Raw genomic sequence first — 21,749 nt, forward strand, 5'->3', positions numbered from 1 at the left:
AGGTGTGAGACGACGCGGTCGTTCGTCAGTGTGTAGGTGTGAGACGACGAGGTCGTTCGTCAGTGTGTAGTTGTGAGACGACGAGGTCGTTCGTCAGTGTGTAGTTGTGAGACGACGAGGTCGTTCGTCAGTGTGTAGGTGTGAGACGACGCGGTCGTTCGTCAGTGTGTAGGTGTGAGACGACGAGGTCGTTCGTCAGTGTGTAGTTGTGAGACGACGAGGTCGTTCGTCAGTGTGTAGTTGTGAGACGACGCGGTCGTTCGTCAGTGTGTAGTTGTGAGACGACGAGGTCGTTCGTCAGTGTGTAGTTGTGAGACGACGAGGTCGTTCGTCAGTGTGTAGTTGTGAGACGAAGCGGTCGTTCGTCAGTGTGTAGTTGTGAGACGACGAGGTCGTTCGTCAGTGTGTAGGTGTGAGACGACGAGGTCGTTCGTCAGTGTGTAGGTGTGAGACGACGAGGTCGTTCGTCAGTGTGTAGGTGTGAGACGACGCTGTCGTTCGTCAGTGTGTAGTTGTGAGACGACGAGGTCGTTCGTCAGTGTGTAGTTGTGAGACGACGAGGTCGTTCGTCAATGTGTAGTTGTGAGACGACGCTGTCGTTCGTCAGTGTGTAGTTGTTAGACGACGAGGTCGTTCGTCAGTGTGTAGTTGTGAGACGACGCTGTCGTTCGTCAGTGTGTAGTTGTGAGACGACGAGGTCGTTCGTCAGTGTGTAGTTGTGAGACGACGAGGTCGTTCGTCAGTGTGTAGTTGTGAGACGACGCTGTCGTTTGTCAGTGTGTAGTTGTGAGACGACGCTGTCGTTCGTCAGTGTGTAGTTGTGAGACGACGAGTTCGTTCGTCAGTGTGTAGTTGTGAGACGACGAGGTCGTTCGTCAGTGTGTAGTTGTGAGACGACGAGGTCGTTCGTCAGTGTGTAGGTGTGAGACGACGAGGTCGTTCGTCAGTGTGTAGGTGTGAGACGACGCGGTCGTTCGTCAGTGTGTAGGTGTGAGACGACGAGGTCGTTCGTCAGTGTGTAGTTGTGAGACGACGAGGTCGTTCGTCAGTGTGTAGTTGAGACGACGCGGTCGTTCGTCAGTGTGTAGTTGTGAGACGACGCGGTCGTTCGTCAGTGTGTAGTTGTGAGACGACGAGGTCGTTCGTCAGTGTGTAGTTGTGAGACGACGAGGTCGTTCGTCAGTGTGTAGTTGTGAGACGACGAGGTCGTTCGTCAGTGTGTAGTTGTGAGACGACGAGGTCGTTCGTCAGTGTGTAGTTGTGAGACGACGAGGTCGTTCGTCAGTGTGTAGTTGTGAGACGAAGCGGTCGTTCGTCAGTGTGTAGTTGTGAGACGACGAGGTCGTTCGTCAATGTGTAGTTGTGAGACGACGCTGTCGTTCGTCAGTGTGTAGTTGTTAGACGACGAGGTCGTTCGTCAGTGTGTAGTTGTGAGACGACGCTGTCGTTCGTCAGTGTGTAGTTGTGAGACGACGAGGTTGTTCGTCAGTGTGTAGGTGTGAGACGACGAGGTCGTTCGTCAGTGTGTAGTTGTGAGACGACGAGGTCGTTCGTCAGTGTGTAGGTGTGAGACGACGTGGTCGTTCGTCAGTGTGTAGGTGTGAGACGACGAGGTCGTTCGTCAGTGTGTAGGTGTGAGACGACGCGGTCGTTTGTCAGTGTGTAGTTGTGAGACGACGAGGTCGTTCGTCAGTGTGTAGTTGTGAGACGACGCGGTCGTTCGTCAGTGTGTAGGTGTGAGACGACGAGGTCGTTCGTCAGTGTGTAGTTGTGAGACGAAGCGGTCGTTCGTCAGTGTGTAGGTGTGAGACGACGAGGTCGTTCGTCAGTGTGTAGTTGTGAGACGACGAGGTCGTTCGTCAGTGTGTAGGTGTGAGACGACGAGGTCGTTCGTCAGTGTGTAGGTGTGAGACGACGCTGTCGTTCGTCAGTGTGTAGTTGTGAGACGACGAGGTCGTTCGTAAGTGTGTAGTTGTGAGACGACGAGGTCGTTCGTCAATGTGTAGTTGTGAGACGACGCTGTTGTTCGTCAGTGTGTAGTTGTTAGACGACGAGGTCGTTCGTCAGTGTGTAGTTGTGAGACGACGCTGTCGTTCGTCAGTGTGTAGTTGTGAGACGACGAGGTCGTTCGTCAGTGTGTAGTTGTGAGACGACGAGGTCGTTCGTCAGTGTGTAGGTGTGAGACGACGCGGTCGTTCGTCAGTGTGTAGGTGTGAGACGACGAGGTCGTTCGTCAGTGTGTAGTTGTGAGACGACGAGGTCGTTCGTCAGTGTGTAGTTGTGAGACGACGAGGTCGTTCGTCAGTGTGTAGGTGTGAGACGACGCGGTCGTTCGTCAGTGTGTAGGTGTGAGACGACGAGGTCGTTCGTCAGTGTGTAGTTGTGAGACGACGAGGTCGTTCGTCAGTGTGTAGTTGTGAGACGACGCGGTCGTTCGTCAGTGTGTAGTTGTGAGACGACGAGGTCGTTCGTCAGTGTGTAGTTGTGAGACGACGAGGTCGTTCGTCAGTGTGTAGTTGTGAGACGAAGCGGTCGTTCGTCAGTGTGTAGTTGTGAGACGACGAGGTCGTTCGTCAGTGTGTAGGTGTGAGACGACGAGGTCGTTCGTCAGTGTGTAGGTGTGAGACGACGAGGTCGTTCGTCAGTGTGTAGGTGTGAGACGACGCTGTCGTTCGTCAGTGTGTAGTTGTGAGACGACGAGGTCGTTCGTCAGTGTGTAGTTGTGAGACGACGAGGTCGTTCGTCAATGTGTAGTTGTGAGACGACGCTGTCGTTCGTCAGTGTGTAGTTGTTAGACGACGAGGTCGTTCGTCAGTGTGTAGTTGTGAGACGACGCTGTCGTTCGTCAGTGTGTAGTTGTGAGACGACGAGGTCGTTCGTCAGTGTGTAGTTGTGAGACGACGAGGTCGTTCGTCAGTGTGTAGTTGTGAGACGACGCTGTCGTTTGTCAGTGTGTAGTTGTGAGACGACGCTGTCGTTCGTCAGTGTGTAGTTGTGAGACGACGAGTTCGTTCGTCAGTGTGTAGTTGTGAGACGACGAGGTCGTTCGTCAGTGTGTAGTTGTGAGACGACGAGGTCGTTCGTCAGTGTGTAGGTGTGAGACGACGAGGTCGTTCGTCAGTGTGTAGGTGTGAGACGACGCGGTCGTTCGTCAGTGTGTAGGTGTGAGACGACGAGGTCGTTCGTCAGTGTGTAGTTGTGAGACGACGAGGTCGTTCGTCAGTGTGTAGTTGAGACGACGCGGTCGTTCGTCAGTGTGTAGTTGTGAGACGACGCGGTCGTTCGTCAGTGTGTAGTTGTGAGACGACGAGGTCGTTCGTCAGTGTGTAGTTGTGAGACGACGAGGTCGTTCGTCAGTGTGTAGTTGTGAGACGACGAGGTCGTTCGTCAGTGTGTAGTTGTGAGACGACGAGGTCGTTCGTCAGTGTGTAGTTGTGAGACGACGAGGTCGTTCGTCAGTGTGTAGTTGTGAGACGAAGCGGTCGTTCGTCAGTGTGTAGTTGTGAGACGACGCTGTCGTTCGTCAGTGTGTAGTTGTTAGACGACGAGGTCGTTCGTCAGTGTGTAGTTGTGAGACGACGCTGTCGTTCGTCAGTGTGTAGTTGTGAGACGACGAGGTCGTTCGTCAGTGTGTAGTTGTGAGACGACGAGGTCGTTCGTCAGTGTGTAGTTGTGAGACGACGCTGTCGTTTGTCAGTGTGTAGTTGTGAGACGACGCTGTCGTTCGTCAGTGTGTAGTTGTGAGACGACGAGGTCGTTCGTCAGTGTGTAGTTGTGAGACGACGAGGTCGTTCGTCAGTGTGTAGTTGTGAGACGACGAGGTCGTTCGTCAGTGTGTAGTTGTGAGACGACGCTGTCGTTCGTCAGTGTGTAGTTGTGAGACGACGCGGTCGTTCGTCAGTGTGTAGTTGTGAGACGACGCGGTCGTTCGTCAGTGTGTAGTTGTGAGACGACGCGGTCGTTCGTCAGTGTGTAGGTGTGAGACGACGAGGTCGTTCGTCAGTGTGTAGGTGTGAGACGACGAGGTCGTTCGTCAGTGTGTAGGTGTGAGACGACGAGGTCGTTCGTCAGTGTGTAGTTGTGAGACGACGCGGTCGTTCGTCAGTGTGTAGTTGTGAGACGACGCGGTCGTTCGTCAGTGTGTAGGTGTGAGACGACGAGGTCGTTCGTCAGTGTGTAGGTGTGAGACGACGAGGTCGTTCGTCAGTGTGTAGGTGTGAGACGACGAGGTCGTTCGTCAGTGTGTAGGTGTGAGACGACGAGGTCGTTCGTCAGTGTGTAGTTGTGAGACGACGCGGTCGTTCGTCAGTGTGTAGGTGTGAGACGACGAGGTCGTTCGTCAGTGTGTAGGTGTGAGACGACGCGGTCGTTCGACAGTGTGTAGGTGTGAGACGACGAGGTCGTTCGTCAGTGTGTAGTTGTGAGACGACGAGGTCGTTCGTCAGTGTGTAGTTGTGAGACGAAGCGGTCGTTCGTCAGTGTGTAGTTGTGAGACGACGAGGTCGTTCGTCAGTGTGTAGGTGTGAGACGACGCGGTCGTTCGTCAGTGTGTAGTTGTGAGACGACGCGGTCGTTCGTCAGTGTGTAGGTCAGATGACGCGGATGCTACGCTACAGCACTGTTTTGCTAGCACAGACTGTAATATGTTCCGGGATTCATCCAGTGGCATTGAGGAGTATACCACCTCAGTCATCGGCTTCATCAATAAGTACATTGACGACATCGTCCCCACAGTGACCGTACGTACATTTCCCAACCAGAAGCCATGGATTACAGGCATCATCCACATCGAGCTAAAGGCTAGAGCTTCTGCTTTCAAGGAGCGGGACACTAATCCGGATACCTATTAGAAATCCCACTATGCCCTCAGACGAACCATCAAACAGACAAATTCGTCAATACAGGACTAAGACGTTCGTCAGATGTGGCAGGGCTTGAAAACTATTACGGTACCACAAAGGGAAACCCAAACGCGAGCTGCCTAGTGACGTGAGACTACCAGACGAGCTAAATGCCTTTTTTATGCTCGCTTCGAGGCAAGCAACACTGAAGCATTCACGCGAGCATTAGCTGTTCTGGATGACTGTGATAACGCTCTCGGTAGCTGATGTGCACAAGCCCTTTAAACCTTCACCTCATGTTTCAGCATGATAATGCACGGCCTCATGTCGCAAGGATCTGTACACAATTCCTGGAAGCTGAAAATAACCCTGCATACTCACAAGACATGTCACCCATTGATCATGTTTGAGATGCTCTGAATCAACGTGTACAACAGCTTGTTCCAGTTCCCAGCAACTTCGTACAGCCATTGAAGAGGAGTGGGACAAAATTCCACAGGCCACAATCAACAACCTGATCAACTCTATGTGAAGATGTGTCGCTCTGCACGAGACAAATGGTGGTCAGATACTGACAGGTTCTGATCCACACATCTACCTTTTTTTTTTTAGGTACAATTTATCTGTGACCAACGGATGCACATCTGTATTCCCAGTCATGTGAAATCCATAGATAAGGGCCTAATGAAGTTATTTGAAGAGACTGAGTTTCGTATATGAACTGTAACTTAGTAAAATCTTTTAAATTCTTACATGTTCCATTTTTTTAAATATTTTGATCAGTGTAATTGACCAAAGTCGGTTTAAATTATTTGAATTCCATTTCGTAATTTTTTTTTCTGTGAGCTTGATGCTCAGTTTATGTAGAGAGAAATCAGACCCAGCCTGAACTGTGTGATGTAGCAAGGAGATGTAGTTTCCAACAGGTCAATATTCTACATCGTTTAGAGCAGAAAAGCTGGTAATTAATAACTGCAATGGAGAAAAAAAATTTGCACATCCAACTTATCAGGTTGCAGGACAGAAGAACGTTTACAAGAAAAAAGGAATGTCCACAACTCTCTGAATATTATTTTACACAGTAGACATATGGAAAACCATAAATACATTTAGTTTTTTTTATCCATGTCAAGCAAGCCAATAGGAATAGATAACAAAAACTGATGAGACAAATGTGTCAATCATTTTGTATACAATATAGGGGAAATGGGGGGGAGGGGCATTTTATACCATTTTTTTTTTGTCTATTTCCTCGTTTAGGAACTTTACACAGCCATTTGTTTGTAAAGGTGTCTTAGGTGCAATGCCTGCATACGTAATTCACATCGGGATTATCACTGAGAAAGTGTCTTGTGCGGGTGGGAGGTCCGTTTTCACTAACATGATGTGGCCTCTTAAACACCGCTCTTGGTGGTTCTCCTACAGCGTTCATCATCACCACAGAGAGAACTGTGTATCATATTCCAGTCCCAAGGTCTGGCCCTGGCCTTGCTCCAGCTCACCTCTGGTCTGGCCCTGGCCTTGCTCCAGCTCACCTCTGGTCTGGCCCTGGCCTTGCTCCAGCTCACCTCTGGTCTGGCCCTGGCCTTGCTCCAGTGTAGCTCTGGTCTGGCCCTGGCCTTGCTCCAGCTCACCTCTGGTATGGCCTTGCTCCAGTGTAGCTCTGGTCTGGCCCTGGCCTTGCTCCAGCTCACCTCTGGTCTGGCCCTGGCCTTGTTCCAGCTCACCTCTGGTCTGGCCCTGGCCTTGCTCCAGTGTAGCTCTGGTCTGGCCCTGGCCTTGCTCCAGCTCACCTCTGGTCTGGCCTTGCTCCAGTGTAGCTCTGGTCTGGCCCTGGCCTTGCTCCAGCTCACCTCTGGTCTGGCCCTGGCCTTGCTCCAGCTCACCTCTGGTCTGGCCCTGGCCTTGCTCCAGCTCACCTCTGGTCTGGCCCTGGCCTTGCTCCAGCTCACCTCTGGTCTGGCCCTGGCCTTGCTCTAGTGTAGCTCTGGTCTGGACCTGGCCTTGCTCCAGTGTAGCTCTGGTCTGGCCCTGGCCTTGCTCTAGTGTAGCTCTGGTCTGGCCTTGCTCCAGTGTAGCTCTGGTCTGGCCCTGGTCTGGCCCTGGCCTTGCTCCAGTGTAGCTCTGGTCTGGCCCTGGCCTTGCTCCAGTGTAGCTCTGGTCTGGCCTGGCCTTGCTCCAGCTCACCTCTGGTCTGGCCCTGGCCTTGCTCTAGTGTAGCTCTGGTCTGGCCCTGGCCTTGCTCCAGTGTAGCTCTGGTCTGGCCCTGGCCTTGCTCCAGCTCACCTCTGGTCTGGCCCTTGCCTTGCTCCAGCTCACCTCTGGTCTGGCCTTGCTCCAGTGTAGCTCTGGTCTGGGCCTGGCCTTGCTCCAGTGTAGCTCTGGTCTGGCCCTGGCCTTGCTCCAGCTCACCTCTGGTCTGGCCCTGGCCTTGCTCCAGCTCACCTCTGGTCTGGCCCTGGCCTTGCTCCAGTGTAGCTCTGGTCTGGCCCTGGCCTTGCTCTAGTGTAGCTCTGGTGGCCCTGGCCTTGCTCCAGCTCACCTCTGGTCTGGGCCTGGCCTTGCTCCAGTGTAGCTCTGGTCTGGGCCTGGCCTTGCTCCAGTGTAGCTCTGGTCTGGCCCTGGCCTTGCTCCAGTGTAGCTCTGGTCTGGCCCTGGCCTGGCCCTGGCCTTGCTCCAGTGTAGCTCTGGTCTGGCCTTGCTCCAGTGTAGCTCTGGTCTGGCCCTGGTCTTGCTCCAGCTCACCTCTGGCCTGGCCTTGCTCCAGTGTAGCTCTGGTCTGGCCTGGCTTTGCTCCAGTGTAGCTCTGGTCTGGCCTTGCTCCAGCTCACCTCTGGTCTGGCCCTGGCCTTGCTCCAGTGTAGCTCTGGTCTGGGCCTGGCCTTGCTCCAGTGTAGCTCTGGCCATGGTCTTGCCCCAGTGTAGCTCCAGCTCTCCTCTGGTCTGGCCCTTAGCTGAGAAGATGTTGACACAACGGCCTGCGGAAATCACACTACTCCTCAGCATAAACTGATCTGATCCTCCCTGGTTCCCATTAGCCCAAGGCTGTGTGTTATCTGTTTATAACAACTAGTGCTTATTTCTTGTATGATGGATAACATCGCTCACTTCTCTGCCATATTCCTGTGAATATGGTTTGTTTTACTTATAGTTTATTATTATTCATTGTTTTTGTCAGACAGTCGCAGACTACATTGAAAACCCTCAGGCACACTGCATAAACAGTGTTGCTATCATTGATAAACAGTCCCCCTGACTGTGCTCATAGACTCCATGTAGACCTAATGATCGGTGCTGTAGTCCTTAGTTTTAGGATCGTTTTTTGCTGATATCCAATTCCCTCTCCAAGAGACCTCACGTTATCAGTGTGCCTTCCTTGTGCAACGAGGACTGGATTAAGTTGTTTTTGCCAAAGTGATGTTGGAACTCGTACATTCATATTTTCAGCAGAGTATTACCTCAGTCAGTGCTTACCGGAACACCGGCCCTATAGGAAGAGGTCAGGATGTTTGTGAGGGAGGCAGAGAAAAGGAGCCACGTGTTGGGGGGGGGGGATCTCTACTCCGTATGGGTTTCAGCTAGCCTGCAGGTCCAGACTCGCCCGACAGAGCCGGGGAGAGAGAGAGACAGTTAAACCCTGTTGTTTCCTCTCATCGCTGCTCCTGGTGAGACACAGGGCCAAGTTGGCCTCCGGGCCTGGATTCTTCACTTTACCTTGATGGTTTATGCACTTAAATGTATTTTTACCTGCCCTCTGCTCGGTTTCTCTGTCCCTGAAGCTATCAATGCTTATATTAGGAGAACATATGCGTTTCAGCGCCCTTCTATCTTTACCATGTGCTGTAGCTGTTTGTCAGAATAGCTCTGTCATAGTCCCCTGATTCTGTCAGAAGGTTGACTGTCATCAGCATAGCAATGGTAAGCGAGCCTGTGAGGATATGACCAAAGTAAGTGACACGTGACGACCTATTACCAAGCCCTGGGGCGACACCAGTAGTGAGAACAGGAGAGGTCCTATTACCAAGCCCTGGGGGGACACCAGTAGTGAGAACAGGAGAGGTCCTATTACCAAGCCCTGGGGGGACACCAGTAGTGAGACATTAAAGAATACCTAGTTCAGAGCCCTGGTGTATAGCTGTAATGAGAACAGGAGAGGTCCTCGTTCCGAGCCCTGGGAGACACCGGTAGTGGAGAACAGGAGAGGTCCTCGTTCCGAGCCCTGGGAGACACCGGTAGTGTCTCTGCCCGCCTGCCTCTGCCCGCCCGCCTGCCTCTGCCCGCCCGCCTGCCTCTGCCCGCCCGCCTGCCTCGGCCCGCCAGCCTAGGCCCGCCAGCCTAATCAAATATGTGCTCTTCTTTCACAGGAACATTTGGCCGCATCTTCCACGGTGTTCTGTTGGACGAAAAGGACCCGGCCAAGGAGAAATATTGCTTTGTGAAGACAGTGAAAGGTACGCAGTCATCCATTCCCTCATCACTGTCTGCAACCCATTCATTCCCATGTTCTCTGTCTGTAACCCATTCATTCCCATGTTCACTGTCTGCAACCCATTCGTTCCCATGTTCTCTGTCTGCAACCCATTCGTTCCCATGTTCTCTGTCTGTAACCCATTCATTCCCATGTTCACTGTCTGCAACCCATTCGTTCCCATGTTCTCTGTCTGCAACCCATTCGTTCCCATGTTCTCTGTCTGCAACCCATTCGTTCCCATGTTCTCTGTCTGCAACCCATTCGTTCCCATGTTCTCTGTCTGCAACCCATTCGTTCCCATGTTCACTGTCTGTAACCCATTCGTTCCCATGTTCTCTGTCTGTAACCCATTCGTGCCCATGTTCTCTGTCTGTAACCCATTCGTTCCCATTTTCTCTGTCTGCAACCCATTCGTTCCCATGTTCTCTGTCTGTAACCCATTCATTCCCATGTTCACTGTCTGTAACCCATTCGTTCCCATGTTCTCTGTCTGTAACCCATTCGTTCCCATGTTCTCTGTCTGCAACCCATTCGTTCCCATGTTCTCTGTCTGCAACCCATTCGTTCCCATGTTCACTGTCTGCAACCCATTCATTCCCATGTTCTCTGTCTGCAACCCATTCGTTCCCATGTTCTCTGTCTGCAACCCATTCGTTCCCATGTTCTCTGTCTGTAACCCATTCGTTCCCATGTTCTCTGTCTGCAACCCATTCGTTCCCATGTTCTCTGTCTGCAACCCATTCATTCCCATGTTCACTGTCTGCAACCCATTCGTTCCCATGTTCTCTGTCTGCAACCCATTCGTTCCCATGTTCTCTGTCTGCAACCCATTCGTTCCCATGTTCTCTGTCTGCAACCCATTCGTTCCCATGTTCTCTGTCTGTAACCCATTCGTTCCCTCATCACTGTCTGCAACCCATTCGTTCCCATGTTCACTGTCTGTAACCCATTCGTTCCCATGTTCACTGTCTGTAACCCATTCGTTCCCATGTTCTCTGTCTGCAACCCATTCGTTCCCATGTTCTCTGTCTGCAACCCATTCGTTCCCATGTTCACTGTCTGTAACCCATTCGTTCCCATGTTCTCTGTCTGCAACCCATTCGTTCCCATGTTCACTGTCTGTAACCCATTCATTCCCATGTTCTCTGTCTGCAACCCATTCGTTCCCATGTTCACTGTCTGCAACCCATTCGTTCCCATGTTCTCTGTCTGCAACCCATTCGTTCCCATGTTCTCTGTCTGCAACCCATTCGTTCCCATGTTCTCTGTCTGCAACCCATTCGTTCCCATGTTCTCTGTCTGCAACCCATTCGTTCCCATGTTCTCTGTTTGCAACCCATTCGTTCCCATGTTCTCTGTCTGCAACCCATTCGTTCCCATGTTCACTGTCTGCAACCCATTCATTCCCATGTTCACTGTCTGCAACCCATTCGTTCCCGCGTCACTGCTTCAGCTACTACACTATAGGTTAACAAGCAATGTTTTCCAACCATAAATAATGTTTTCCAACCGTAAATTTAAACATTATGCTGTAAAGTTTGTTTTAAATATGTTCCCCCATCTCCCTTTTCATCGGGTAACTTACCGTGTGTTTAGAAATTAAAGCGCTTGGCAAACAGTATTTAGTCAGGTGTCAGGAGGGCATGAGGTCCCTGAGTAAACTCAGTGCCACCCCCATCTGTTTCTACCAAGTTGCTGTGTCTATTTTATCTCTATACTAAAGCCATGCAGACTCCTGAGTAGCCCTCAGTTCAGAAATGCCACTGTTAAAAGGGGTGACCCGAAAGTTAAAGCTGGTGTCAATTGTACCATGGTCAGAAAATGACTGGTACACGACACGAGATTTGGATTTTAAACCTTTTTCAAGAACCTTTCAAAACAATGTTATTGACGTCCTAAAGCGTCAATAAGACCCTATCAGTGAGTCCATTAATGTTTATACTGTGTATTGCTGATATCTGCGTGGCTGTGGTGAATTTCCCACCCCGTTTGAATAAACGGATATGGACTTTCCTGTGCATATGAAAACAGCTTGTGAGTAGGACTGTTAGCCAACAGATTAGACCGTAATGATAAACTAAGGTTATGGGTTTGGGTTAGATGGACTTAGGCAACCTCTGACCACATGACCTTATATCTCGTCAGGTGGAAGGGTACCCTTAGTTTACCATCCCCCCACAGCGTATGGCTCTCCTTCCCACAGACGTTCTCAGGTTCATGTCTCCCTTCCAGCTGACCTTTGCCCTCTAGCTCTCCTCTAGCCACTTCCATGTTTATCCAGGGTGGGGTGAGTACCAGACCATGAACAATGTGCCCACCACCATGCCAACCATACCAGGGTCCTGCTTTGTTCATCATTCCACTTCCTCCTCCTCTTCCTCCCAGCAGGCCCAGAGAGCAGGAAACAAGCCTGCTTCCCAGAAGGCCTCTCTCTCTCTCCCAGATTAAACACGGGCCCTCTGTAGACCTGGGTTCAATTAGTTTAAGAAATCACCTCAAGTACTTTATCTGGGTTTGATTGAGTTTGACCAAATAGAATCAATAGAATAGTCACGTAAGTGCAAACCCCACCCATCTGACACTCCAGGCATACTAGAGAAGGGAAAAAAACGGCCAATATTTTTGAAAGGTTTTAAATAGTTATAGAAGCCAGTTCTGGGCCTCTGTGTGACTTGGCTTGGCAAGAGTCAATCTAGCGTCTGTGCGTTTCCAACCAGAGAAGATATAACTCTCACAGGAAGCCATGACTTTGGCTGTTCTCAGAAAATGGAATGGTGTGAGGTCAAGAGGGCTGTTAGACTGTTAGATGACCTTTTTAGACCCCCCCCCCCCCCCCCCCCCCCCGTTAGTCAGGAGGAATGTTCATGGCTCAGCTTGGCCATGAAGGGTTAGCATACAGCGAAAGCAGTCTGGAGTGGTGTTTTATGGGTTGCCTTTCCAAAACTTAAGTTGTGTCTCCTTCAAGACTGCAGTAGATCCCTAAGATTTCTAGACTAAACTTGAGTATCTTTCTCTTCTCTCGTTCTGTAGACCATGCCTCTGAGGTGCAGGTGACCATGATGCTGACAGAAAGCGGTAAACTACGAGGACTTCATCACAGGTAATCCAGTCAAACAAATCATCACGGGGAACATCACAACTAGCTGAAAGCTGAGATCAGGCAGATCTCTTTTTTATTTTTTTATTCTGTGGGTTAGTCAGTAAGTCAAAGGGCTAGCCTCTGGCATCCTTGTTTATTTCCACATGGCGTGGCGAGACACGTATGCAACTCGCGCTGAGCTGTCTGCTCCGCCAATGACTGTCATCGTTCTAATTCTATGGTCGTAACAACCAAATTTCCCTCGACTGGAAACTTGCGTTGAAACCTGTTGAGTCACCTTGCACAAGGCTCCCACTAGATTTCCCCACACCAAGACACCATCTGTTTGAAACGGTTGCTTTGGATCCTGGATGTCAGTTGGAACAATTGAATTGAATTTATTTATAAATTTTACAACCAAATTCCCCCTAAAATATATTATTTAAAGACCTTGTTTCCATAAGTGGTCCTCAAACAGCGTTCCAGCCGTGACGATATACCATGATATATATTACTGGCATAATAACATAAACTCCCCTGAACTCGGCACTACTTTGTAAACTTGTCGAAAGGGTCTCAGCACCTTGTTTAGCGATGGTTTCCCACACTAAAGATGACTAACTGTTGTCTTATGGTTGTTCCTCATTCTGTGAAAACCCTTAAACTGTATAGACAGCTACGCTGTGTTGTGTGCAATCATGTGACGTAGCAATATTTGATTCTGTATTTTAAAGCCTTATCCAGAAATTAGAATATCACCAGAAATAAAAGCAATTGTGTGAGGTTGGTGCTGGGTGGTGGTGGGGGGGGGGGGGTGAGGTTGGTGCTGGGTTGGGGGGGTGAGGTTGGTGCTGGGTGAGGGGGGGGTGAGGTTGGTGCTGAGGGGGGGGGGGGGGTTGGTGCTGGGTATGGAGGGTTGGGGGGGGGGGGTGAGGTTGGTGCTGGGGGGGGGGGGAGGGGGGGTGAGGTTGGTGCTGGGTGTGGAGGGTTGGGTGAGGTTGGTGCTGGGTGGGGGGGTGAGGTTGGTGCTGGGTGGGGGGGAGGGGGGGGGGTGAGGTTGGTGCTGGGTGGGGGGAGGGGGGGTTGGTGCTGGGTGGGGGGGGGGGTGAGGTTGGTGCTTGGGAGGGGGGGGTGAGGTTGGTGCTGAGGGGGGGGGGGTGAGGTTGGTGCTTGGGTGGGGGGGGGTGAGGCTGGGGGAGGGGGGGGGGGTGAGGTTGGTGGTGCTGCTGGGGGATGGTGGTGCTGGATGTGTGTGTGTCTGTGTGTGGGTGATTCTGTGAATGTCGTGTTAGTTCGTCGCGGGCCCACACCTTCCCCTTCCCCTTCCTGAGGTCAGGCGGTCACAGCGAGAGACGTCTCTCCTCCTTTCATCTGCTCTCCGAGATGCATCCTTCCTCTGTCTGGCAGCCTCCACCGTCCTGCCGGCCAACACTAAAACTAATTTTCCCAGAATTACCTCCTGTGTGACACATTGTCACGCAATGGGCTTTACTGGTTTTAACACCTCACCAATCTTCCAACAGAATATATACCCACTCAGTGGAGTTGGTTTTACCCTGCTGAGACACAGGTTGAGTAGTATTTCCCCCTGGGTGGTAAGTAGTAATACCCATTTAATAGTCCACGTATTATTAGGCTTTGTGTCGGTCTGTCTGTGTCGGGAAAGGTAGAAGACACATTTTTACCTTCGAACCAAAGGACCGATTTTAAAAGTATCTATATTGCTAGATATATTCCTGGTATCTCTTGCAAAATAGATTTTTATCCCAATGAGACACAACTGGATAAATACATTTGACCTCTTTGACCTTTTTTTTCCTTCTCCAAACTACTGATTCGGATCACATGGTATTTTACATGATGGTTCTCTTTACACACACGCTTCTGAACCAAGATGGTGGAGCCTATGGGCTTGTTCGCCATTACAGACGACTGATCTAACAAAATCACCTTGCATCGTAAATAACTACTCATTTTAATATTTGTAGATCAGTCAGTCACAATTTACCCATGATACAGTGCTGTTTTGATCCTCTCGAACCACACGACCAGATGTCTCTGAACAGCTGAAATTAAACTATGATGACTCCCCTCAATGGACGGGTGAGACTCTCAGGAATACGATGACCCTCACAAGTGTCTTGGTACCGCCGGTCTACCAGCGTCCGAACAGTTTGGGCTACACACTAAAACCACTCTGTGGAATGCTGTTTTGCTGTAGGACTCCCACAGGCCTCACAAGACTCATCTCAAGATCCCCCCGATACCAGTTCAGAAAAGTAATGGAAGTGCAGTATATATGGAGACTGTTTTGGTGCCAAAAAAAAAGGGTTAAATACATGTAAATAATAATAATCCTGTTTTATTTTTTTAATCTTTAAGATATAAGACAGACTGAGCAGCTAGGTAGACAGTGGGGCACTGAGCAGCAGCAGCTAGGTAGACAGTGGGGCACTGAGCAGCAGCAGCTAGGTAGGTAGACAGTGGGGCACTGAGCAGCAGCAGCTAGGTAGACAGTGGGGCACTGAGCAGCAGCAGCTAGGTAGACAGTGGGGCACTGAGCAGCAGCAGCTAGGTAGACAGTGGGGCACTGAGCAGCAGCAGCAGCTAGGTAGACAGTGGGGCACTGAGCAGCAGCAGCTAGGTAGACAGTGGGGCACTGAGCAGCAGCAGCTAGGTAGGTAGACAGTGGGGCACTGAGCAGCAGCAGCTAGGTAGGTAGACAGTGGGGCACTGAGCAGCAGCAGCTAGGTAGGTAGACAGTGGGGCACTGAGCAGCAGCAGCTAGGTAGACAGTGGGGCACTGAGCAGCAGCAGCTAGGTAGACAGTGGGGCACTGAGCAGCAGCAGCAGCTAGGTAGACAGTGGGGCACTGAGCAGCAGCAGCAGCTAGGTAGACAGTGGGGCACTGAGCAGCAGCAGCAGCTAGGTAGACAGTGGGGCACTGAGCAGCAGCAGCAGCTAGGTAGACAGTGGGACACTGAGCAGCAGCAGCTAGGTAGACAGTGGGACACTGAGCAGCAGCTAGGTAGACAGTGGGGCACTGAGCAGCAGCAGCTAGGTAGACAGTGGGGCACTGAGCAGCAGCAGCAGCTAGGTAGACAGTGGGGCACTGAGCAGCAGCAGCAGCTAGGTAGACAGTGGGGCACTGAGCAGCAGCTAGGTAGACAGTGGGGCACTGAGCAGCAGCAGCTAGCTAGGTAGACAGTGGGGCACTGAGCAGCAGCAGCAGCTAGGTAGACAGTGGGGCACTGAGCAGCTAGCTAGGTAGACAGTGGGGCACTGAGCAGCAGCAGCTAGGTAGACAGTGGGGCACTGAGCAGCAGCAGCAGCTAGGTAGACAGTGGGGCACTGAGCAGCAGCAGCAGCTAGGTAGACAGTGGGACACTGAGCAGCAGCAGCAGCTAGGTAGACAGTGGGACACTGAGCAGCAGCAGCAGCTAGGTAGACAGTGGGGCACTGAGCAGCAGCAGCAGCTAGGTAGACAGTGGGGCACTGAGCAGCAGCAGCAGCTAGGTAGACAGTGAGGCACTGAGCAGCAGCAGCAGCTAGGTAGACAGTGGGGCACTGAGCAGCAGCAGCAGCTAGGTAGACAGTGGGGCACTGAGCAGCAGCAGCAGCTAGGTAGACAGCGGGGCACTGAGCAGCAGGTAGGTAGACAGTGGGGCACTGAGCAGCAGCAGCTAGCTAGGTAGACAGTGGGGCACTGAGCAGCAGCAGCTAGCTAGGTAGACAGTGGGGCACTGAGCAGCAGCAGCTAGGTAGACAGTGGGGCACTGAGCAGCAGCAGCAGCTAGGTAGACAGTGGGGCACTGAGCAGCAGCAGCAGCTAGGTAGACAGTGGGACACTGAGCAGCAGCAGCAGCTAGGTAGACAGTGGGACACTGAGCAGCAGCAGCAGCTAGGTAGACAGTGGGGCACTGAGCAGCAGCAGCAGCTAGGTAGACAGTGGGGCACTGAGCAGCAGCAGCAGCTAGGTAGACAGTGAGGCACTGAGCAGCAGCAGCAGCTAGGTAGACAGTGGGGCACTGAGCAGCAGCAGCAGCTAGGTAGACAGTGGGGCACTGAGCAGCAGCAGCAGCTAGGTAGACAGTGGGGCACTGAGCAGCAGCAGCTAGGTAGGTAAAAGTAATCCTGCACATATGCAGAAATCTCTTTAGCCACGGCAAATTGAGTTTCCAGAAAGTCCGGAACCTCAGCCACTCCGAATAAAGTTTCCAAACATATTTCTGATGTGTTCTCTTGCTCTCTCTCCTTTCCTCGAACACAGATACAGTGCTTTGGAAAAGTATTCATCCCCCTTGGTGTTTTTCCTATTGTTGCATTATAACCTGTAATTTAAATTGGTTTGTATTTGTATTTCATGTAATGGACATACACAAAATAGTCCAAATTGGTGAAGTGAAATGAAAAAGAATTACTTCTTTCAAAAAACAAATGAAAAATTCAAAAGTGGAGAGTACATATGTATTCACCCCCTTTGCTATGAAGCCCCTAAATAACATCTGATGCAACCAATTACCTTCAGAAGTCACATAATTAGTTAGATTACACACAGGTGGACTTTATTTAAGTGTCACATGATCTGTCACATGATCTCAGTATACATATACGCCTGTTCTGAAAGGCCCCAGAGTCTGCAGCACCACCAAGCAAACGGCACCATGAAGACCAAGGAGCTCTCCAAACAGGTCAGGGACAAAGTTGTGGAAAAGTACAGATCAGGGTTGGGTTATAAAAAAAATATCAGAAACTTTGAACATCCCACGGAGCACCATTTTAAATCCATTATTAAAAAATGTAAAGAATATGGCACCACAACAAACCTGGCAAGAGATGGTTGCCCACCAAAACTCACGGACCAGACAAGGAGGGCATTAATCAGAGAGGCAACGAAGAGACCAAAGATAACCCTGAAGGAGCTGCAAAATAGAAAAAATGCCAAGGGGTGTGAATACTTTCGCAAGCCACTGCATGAGCTCTAACTCCGGTCCTCCAGTATCCCCACCAGTACATATTTTTGTTATGGCCCCGGACAAGCACACCTTATTCTACTTGTCAGCGAATCTTCAAGCTCTTGACAAGTTGAGTCATGTGTTTTTGTCCAGGGTTACAACAAAAGGTGTGCTGTTAGGGGGTACTTGAGGACCAGAGTTGGGAAACGGTAGGCTAACTGATGTAGTATGTTTCCCCCCCCCCTCTCTCTTTCCAGGAACCTGCTCCCAATCAGCCACGTGTGTACAGAGGACGGAGAGAAGCCTATGGTACTACTGCCCTATATGAACTGGGGTAACCTCAAACTGTTCCTGAGACAGTGCAAGCTAGCCGAGGCCAACAACCCACAGGTGAGCTCCTAACACTGGCTCCATCCAGCCTACTGTCATCCTACCATTATCCCAACCCTGGCTCCGGCCTGCTGTCATCCTACCATTATCCTAACCCTGGCTCTGGCCTACTGTCATCCTACCATTATCCCAACCCTGGCTCTGGCCTACTGTCATCCTACCATTATCCCAACCCTGGCGCTGGCCTACTGTCATCCTACCATTATCCCAACCCTCTCTCCAGCCTACTGTCATCCTACCGTTATCCCAACCCTCTCTTCAGCCTACTGTCATCCTACCATTATCCCAACCCTCTCTCCAGCCTACTGTCATCCTACCCATTATCCCAACCCTCTCTCCAGCCTACTGTCATCCTACCATTATCCCAACCCTCTCTCCAGCCTACTGTCATCCTACCCATTATCCCAACCCTCTCTCCAGCCTACTGTCATCCTACCCATTATCCCAACCCTCTCTCCAGCCTACTGTCATCCTACCATTATCCCAACCCTCTCTCCAGCCTACTGTCATCCTACCATTATCCCAACCCTCTCTCCAGCCTACTGTCATCCTACCCATTATCCCAACCCTCTCTCCAGCCTACTGTCATCCTACCCATTATCCCAACCCTCTCTAGTCTACTGTCGTCCTACCGTTTTATGGCTATCCTACCGTTATCCTACCATTAGCCCAACCCTCTCTCTAGTCTACTGTCGTCCTACCGTTATATGGCTATCCTACCATTATTTTATGATAAGTTTATTGGTCATACAAGGTCCAACTGAAATGTGACTTTCGCTTTTAACTCAACCCCTCCGAAATAAACACCTGGAGCTGCTGTTGTGGGGAGTTAAGTGCCTTAAGGGCACAACGGTAGGCAATGGCATCTAGAATCTGATACCAGCAACTCTCAGCTTGCCAGCTTACTTCACGCCACTCACTCCAAACGTCCAAATGTTTTTTTTAGGAGGCTAAAACCACGATTTGGTCCAACGGTAAAGAGAACATCATGTGATTCCTGTAATGAAAGTGTCAGTGCATGTAGCCTATAACTGCAATGTTTTTGTAGGAGATTAAATGTACTGTTAGATTTAATACATGGCTACTAGCAGTGGGTATTATGTTAAGTGATCGAGCTCATGTGTTTTTAGTTAACACTCAGGTGGAGAATTGGCTCCAAATAAATGACAATGTATTCGGGAAAGTATTCAGACCCCTTCCCTTTTTCCATATTTTGTTACGTTACAGCCTTATTCTAAAATGGATTAAATTGTTTTTTCCCCCCTCATCAATCTACACACAATACCCCATAATGACAAAGCAAAACCAGGTTTTTTTAATAGATTTTTGCAAATGTGGCTGGGCCTCTAAAGGATATTCAGAGACTTGTCCCGAAGCCACTCCTGCATTGTCTTGGCTGTGTGCTTAAGGTCGTTGTCCTGTTTGATGGTGAACCTTCGCCCCAGTCTGAGGTCCTGAGCGCTCTGGAGCAGGTTTTCATCAAGGATCTCTCTGTATTTTGCTCTGTTCATCTTTCCCTCGATCCTGACTAGTTTCCCAGTCCCTGCCGCTGAAAAACATCCCTCACAGCATGATGCTGCCACCACCATACTTCACCGTAGGGATGGTGCCAGGTTTCCTCCAGATGTGACGCTTGGCATTCAGTCCAAAGAGTTCAATCTTGGTTTCATCAGACCAGAGAATCTTTAGGTGTCTTTTTGCAAACTCCAAGCGGGCTGTCAGGAGTGGCTTTCCTTCTGGCCACTCTACCATAAAGGCCTGATTGGTGGAGTGCTGCGGAGATGGTTGTTCTTCTGGAAGCTTCTTCCATCTCCACAGAGGAACTCTGGAGCTCTGTCAGTGACCAAGGCACTTCTCCCCCGATTGCTCAGTTTGGCCGGGCGGCCAGCTCTAGGAAGAGTCTTGGTGGTTCCAAACTACTTTCATTTAAGAATGATGGAGGCCACTGTGTTATTGGGGACCTTCAATGCTGTTTTATATAGACTTGTATTTATTTTATTTAACTTGGCAAGTCAGTTAAGAACAAATTCTTATTTCCCCTGACTCGGACGACGCTGGGCCAATTGTGCGCCAACCTAGGGGACTCCCGATCACGGCTGGTTGTGATACAGCCCGGGTCTGTCGTGATGGGATCGAACCCGGGTCTGTCGTGATGCTTCTTGCACTGCAACGCAGTGCCTTAGACCGCTGCGCCACTTGGTCCCCCATAAACAGGTGTGTGCCTTTTCTAAATCATGTCCAATCAATTGAATTCACAACAGTTGGACAACTTGTAGAAGCATCTCAAGAATGATCAATGGAAACAGGATGCACCTGAGATCAATTGCGAGTCTCATAGGAACAGGTCTGAATACTTATGAAAGTAATGCATTGAAGTTTTTTTTATATATATTATATATATATATATAAAAAATTCTAAACATATATTTGCGCTTTGTTATTATGGGGTATTGTGTGTAGATTGATGTCTGAATACTTATGAAAGTAATGCATTGAAGTTTTTTTAATATACACTGCTCAAAAAAATAAAGGGAACACTTAAACAACACAATGTAACTCCAAGTCAATCACACTTCTGTGAAATCAAACTGTCCACTTAGGAAGCAACACTGATTGACAATAAATTTCACATGATGTTGTGCAAATGGAATCGACAAAAGGTGGAAATTATAGGCAATTAGCAAGACACCCCCAATAAAGGAGTGGTTCTGCAGGTGGTGACCACAGACCACTTCTCAGTTCCTATGCTTCCTGGCTGATGTTTTGGTCACTTTTGAATGCTGGCTGTGCTTTCACTCTAGTGGTAGCATGAGACGGAGTCTACAACCCACACAAGTGGCTCAGATAGTGCAGCTCATCCAGGATGGCACATCAATGCGAGCTGTGGCAAGAAGGTTTGCTGTGTCTGTCAGCGTAGGGTCCAGAGCATGGAGGCGCTACCAGGAGACAGGCCAGTACATCAGGAGACGTGGAGGAGGCCGTAGGAGGGCAACAACCCAGCAGCAGGACCGCTACCGCCGCCTTTGTGCAAGGAGGAGCACTGCCAGAGCCCTGCAAAATGACCTCCAGCAGGCCACAAATGTGCATGTGTCTGCTCAAACGGTCAGAAACAGACTCCATGAGGGTGGTATGAGGGCCCGACGTCCACAGGTGGGGGTTGTGCTTACAGCCCAACACCGTGCAGGACGTTTGGCATTTGCCAGAGAACACCAAGATTGGCAAATTCGCCACTGGCGCCCTGTGCTCTTCACAGATGAAAGCAGGTTCACACTGAGCACATGAGCACATGTGACAGAGTCTGGAGTCGCCGTGGAGAACGTTCTGCTGCCTGCAACATCCTCCAGCATGACCGGTTTGGTGGTGGGTCAGTCATGGTGTGGGGTGGTATTTCTTTGTGGGGCCGCACAGCCCTCCATGTGCTCGCCAGAGGTAGCCTGACTGCCATTAGGTACCGAGATGAGATCCTCAGAGCCCTTGTGAGACCATATGCTGACACATGCACATTTGTGGCCTGCTGGAGGTCATTTTGCAGGGCTCTAGAGTGAAAGCACCGGCGCATTCAAAAGTGACCAAAACATCAGCCAGGAAGCATAGGAACTGAGAAGTGGTCTGTGGTCACCACCTGCAGAATCACTCCTTTATTGGGGGTGTCTTGCTAATTGCCTATAATTTCCACCTTTTGTCTATTCCAGTTGCACAACAGCATGTGAAATTTATTGTCAATCAGTGTTGCTTCCTAAGTGGACAGTTTGATTTCACAGAAGTGTGATTGACTTGGAGTTAGTTACATTGTGTTGTTTAAGTGTTCCCTTTATTTTTTTGAGCAGTGTATATATATATATATATACATTTGCAAAAAATTCTAAACATATATATTTTCGCTTTGTTATTATTGGGTATTGTGTGTAGATTGATGAGGAAAATAATTAATTTAATCCATTTTAGAATAAGGCTGTAACGTAACAATGTGGAAAAAGTCAAGGGGTCTGAATACTTTGCGAATTCACTGTAGA

General features: G+C 50.1%; 1 protein-coding gene across 4 annotated transcripts in view; it reads left to right on the forward strand.

Moving 5' to 3' along the window:
* LOC139541666 (tyrosine-protein kinase RYK-like) overlaps positions 1-21,749 on the forward strand; it is a 133,725-nt gene that overhangs the window by 83,088 nt on the left and 28,888 nt on the right. For all 4 annotated transcript variants that reach the window (XM_071346581.1, XM_071346583.1, XM_071346582.1 and 1 more), the window contains 3 exons: positions 9,206-9,292; positions 12,343-12,412; positions 17,604-17,736. In XM_071346581.1, coding sequence (XP_071202682.1) covers positions 9,206-9,292; positions 12,343-12,412; positions 17,604-17,736 — 290 coding nt within the window. The remainder of the gene's footprint in view (positions 1-9,205; positions 9,293-12,342; positions 12,413-17,603; positions 17,737-21,749) is intronic.

The sequence above is a fragment of the Salvelinus alpinus genome, chromosome 16, assembly GCF_045679555.1.
Source record: "Salvelinus alpinus chromosome 16, SLU_Salpinus.1, whole genome shotgun sequence".
In the NCBI taxonomy this organism is placed as follows: Eukaryota; Metazoa; Chordata; class Actinopteri; order Salmoniformes; family Salmonidae; genus Salvelinus; species Salvelinus alpinus.